General features: G+C 38.8%; 1 protein-coding gene across 1 annotated transcript; it reads left to right on the top strand.

The window, feature by feature from the left end:
- Positions 1-791: 791 nt before the first annotated feature.
- On the top strand, positions 792-2218 carry LOC143817816 (uncharacterized). Its single transcript, XM_077299281.1, has 3 exons — positions 792-815; positions 1123-1275; positions 1335-2218. The coding sequence occupies exons 1-3, from the start codon at positions 792-794 to the stop codon at positions 2136-2138; spliced, it is 981 nt and encodes a 326-aa protein (XP_077155396.1). The 3' UTR covers positions 2139-2218.
- Positions 2219-2653: the final 435 nt, after the last annotated feature.

Raw genomic sequence — 2653 nt, 5'->3', positions numbered from 1 at the left:
ACGCGCGCATTTTAAGCAAAGAACGCTGCTGGTTCCCTCGGTGAGGTCCAGGCTGCGTCGGAGAGGTGAGTATAGCAATATTTTTTATTTTAATTCTTTCTTTTACACATAAATGTTGTTTCGATACCGATACCCGATACCACAAAAGTATCGGATCTCGGTATCGGAATTCCGATACAGCAAATATCGGCCGATACCCGATACTTGCGGTATCGGAATGCTCAACACTACTCAACAGTGATTGAAACTAATCTGGTTAGCTTCTATTATGAAGGTCAGCAACTTCCTGCACTACAGCTGCTGTTGAACTACAACTCCCAACTTACCTGGACAGCTGCATGACAGCCAAGGAATGCAGGGAGTCATTGTTTTACAATAGTTAACGTGTCAAAAGTTTCAGATTTCTTTTCAGTGATGAGGTATGTCCCAGATTAGCCTGGGGTAAAGCTGTCAATGTTGTGTAACTGGATTTATTATGGGCGTTGGATACTGTGGCACATAAAATGAGCATGCCGTTCATTTTCTCATGAAAATGGCCTAAATCCATGCGGCTCTTAAGGGAAATTACATCATAGACTTTTGCTCCGGCTCCATATGCTCTTTGGGAGGTTAACTTGGATTTTTTTGTTAGTAAATAAGGGGGTTGTCCACAACTAGACCACCATAAATAATAACACCTGTACTCACCTACTGCACTGGAGGTGTCGTCACTCGCTGTCCCTGGAGCTCACGTGACGCTGGCACCCAATCAGCGCTGGCATTACTGGCCCCGACTTCGGACAAATTTGAACATGGGAATGGCGCCAGCACAGGAGGTGAGTATAAGCGTTATTATTTTAGGAGGGCAAAGCTTGGGGTATGAGAAGAAGTTGTCCAAGTAGTGGACAACTTCTTAGAGGTAAGTAAAATTGATTTGAGTACATTTGTTTAGGTATGTATAGATACAAATTTGATTAGATTTTATTGACTACTGTTTTATTTGATACTTTTTTGTGTTACTGGGAAAAAGAAAAGCCATCTTGATTTGTTGATCACTGATACATGCTTTGTTCCCGTTCTGGATGTTTCATATAGAAATTAGCAAAGTGTGAAATAATTTATGGAACTGTTTTCTATTTTCAGTTGAAGAAAGTAGGAAAGATTCACAAACAAATGTCCTTTTACCTCTCCGTGATGAAGTGGAAGATAAGGAATCACCGATTGACAAAAAAGGAACTGAACATGGACTGGATAGATCTTTTGCATCTTCTGAATGTGGACAACATTTTAAAAGAAGTCTCATCTTTCCAAGCACAAGTGCATTTACAAAGATATAAAGACATTCTCATGTTCAGAATGTGGGAAATGTTTTGCCTATTAATCACTTCTTGCTATACACAAGAGGGTTCACACAGGAGAGAAGCCATTTTCAGAAGGCAGGTCTTAGTATGCATCAGAGAACTCATGCAGGGGTGAAGCAGTTTTCTTGCTCACGGTATGGAAAACTGTTTACTTGTAAATCAAAATTAGTTGATCATTTAAGAACGCACACAGGGGAGAAGCCATTTTCATGCTCAGAATGTGAAAAAAGTTTCACCCGGAAATCATATTTGGATGATCATGTAAGAACTCACACAGGGGAGGAGCCGTTTTCATGTTCAGAATGTGGAAAATGTTTTAGCCAGAAAACATCTCTTACTCTACATCAAAGACTTCACACTGGGGAGAAGACATATTTATGTTCTGAATGCGGTAAAGATTTTAAACATAACCCAGGTTTAGTGGAACATCTGATAAATGAAACACCGGAGAGACCATTTCCGTGCTCAGAATGTGAGAAAAATTTTATTCAGAAATCAAGTCTTTTGGAACATGTAAAAATTCACACAGGGGAGAAATCATATACATGTACAGAATGTGATAACAGTTTTAGGCACAAATCAAGTCTTGTAAAGCATCTCAGAACTCACACAGGGGAGAAGCCATTTTCATGTCTACAATGTAAGAAATCTTTTGCTTATAGAAAAGGTTTGGTCTTACATCAGAGAACTCACACAGGGGTGAAGCCATTTTCTTGCTCAGAATGTGGAAAACGTTTTACCTACAAATCCAATCTCATTAGACATCAGAGACGACACATGGAAGAGAAACACCTTTAATGTTTGTTAGACATGGACAAATGCTTCGCTAAAATATAGAAAAACATCACCCCATTACTTGCCAAATTCAAATTTTTACAAGAACGGATTTTTCAGAAAAGGGCGTCCCAATATTTATTTAAAAATGACAATGACATGATTTCCTATTTTGAAAACATTCATTTTACAAACACAACACAAAAAATTGGACCTAATTATAAAAATGATAAAATCTTAGTTGCTAGAAGCTAAAGATTAGGCGTCCCAAAAAAGGACATTGGTAGATAATGGGTTAACATCAAGAGATTTTTGTGATGATCTCACTTATGGCTTTTGTGTTTTAGTTTTCCTGAATTATTTACGTCATTGTTGAGCCCTGTGTACACTACTGTACTAAAGCCAAGGAAGACACAGCCGAACTGTTGGATTAATACCTTAAGTATTGTGATCGCTAGCTACCACCACGTCTTAGTGGCTTGATGTGGGAGATAGTTAAGTCTTGCCATGGCTGGCTGATGGTCTAAGAAAGGCAGAGA

The sequence above is a fragment of the Ranitomeya variabilis genome, chromosome 3 (assembly GCF_051348905.1).
Source record: "Ranitomeya variabilis isolate aRanVar5 chromosome 3, aRanVar5.hap1, whole genome shotgun sequence".
In the NCBI taxonomy this organism is placed as follows: Eukaryota; Metazoa; Chordata; class Amphibia; order Anura; family Dendrobatidae; genus Ranitomeya; species Ranitomeya variabilis.
Note: the sequence above shows the minus strand (reverse complement) of the source record. Positions and strands in the feature narration are given on the sequence as shown.

What these genes read in the sequence shown, in the direction of transcription:
- LOC143817816 (XM_077299281.1), top strand. Translation starts at nt 792, where the DNA reads ATGGGAATGGCGCCAGCACAGGAG. An exon ending in GAATGGCGCCAGCACAGGAG is followed by an intron (nt 816 to 1,122) that starts GTGAGTATAAGC and finishes TTCTATTTTCAG; the next exon opens with TTGAAGAAAGTAGGAAAGAT. An exon ending in TGGACAACATTTTAAAAGAA is followed by an intron (nt 1,276 to 1,334) that starts GTCTCATCTTTC and finishes TCTCATGTTCAG; the next exon opens with AATGTGGGAAATGTTTTGCC.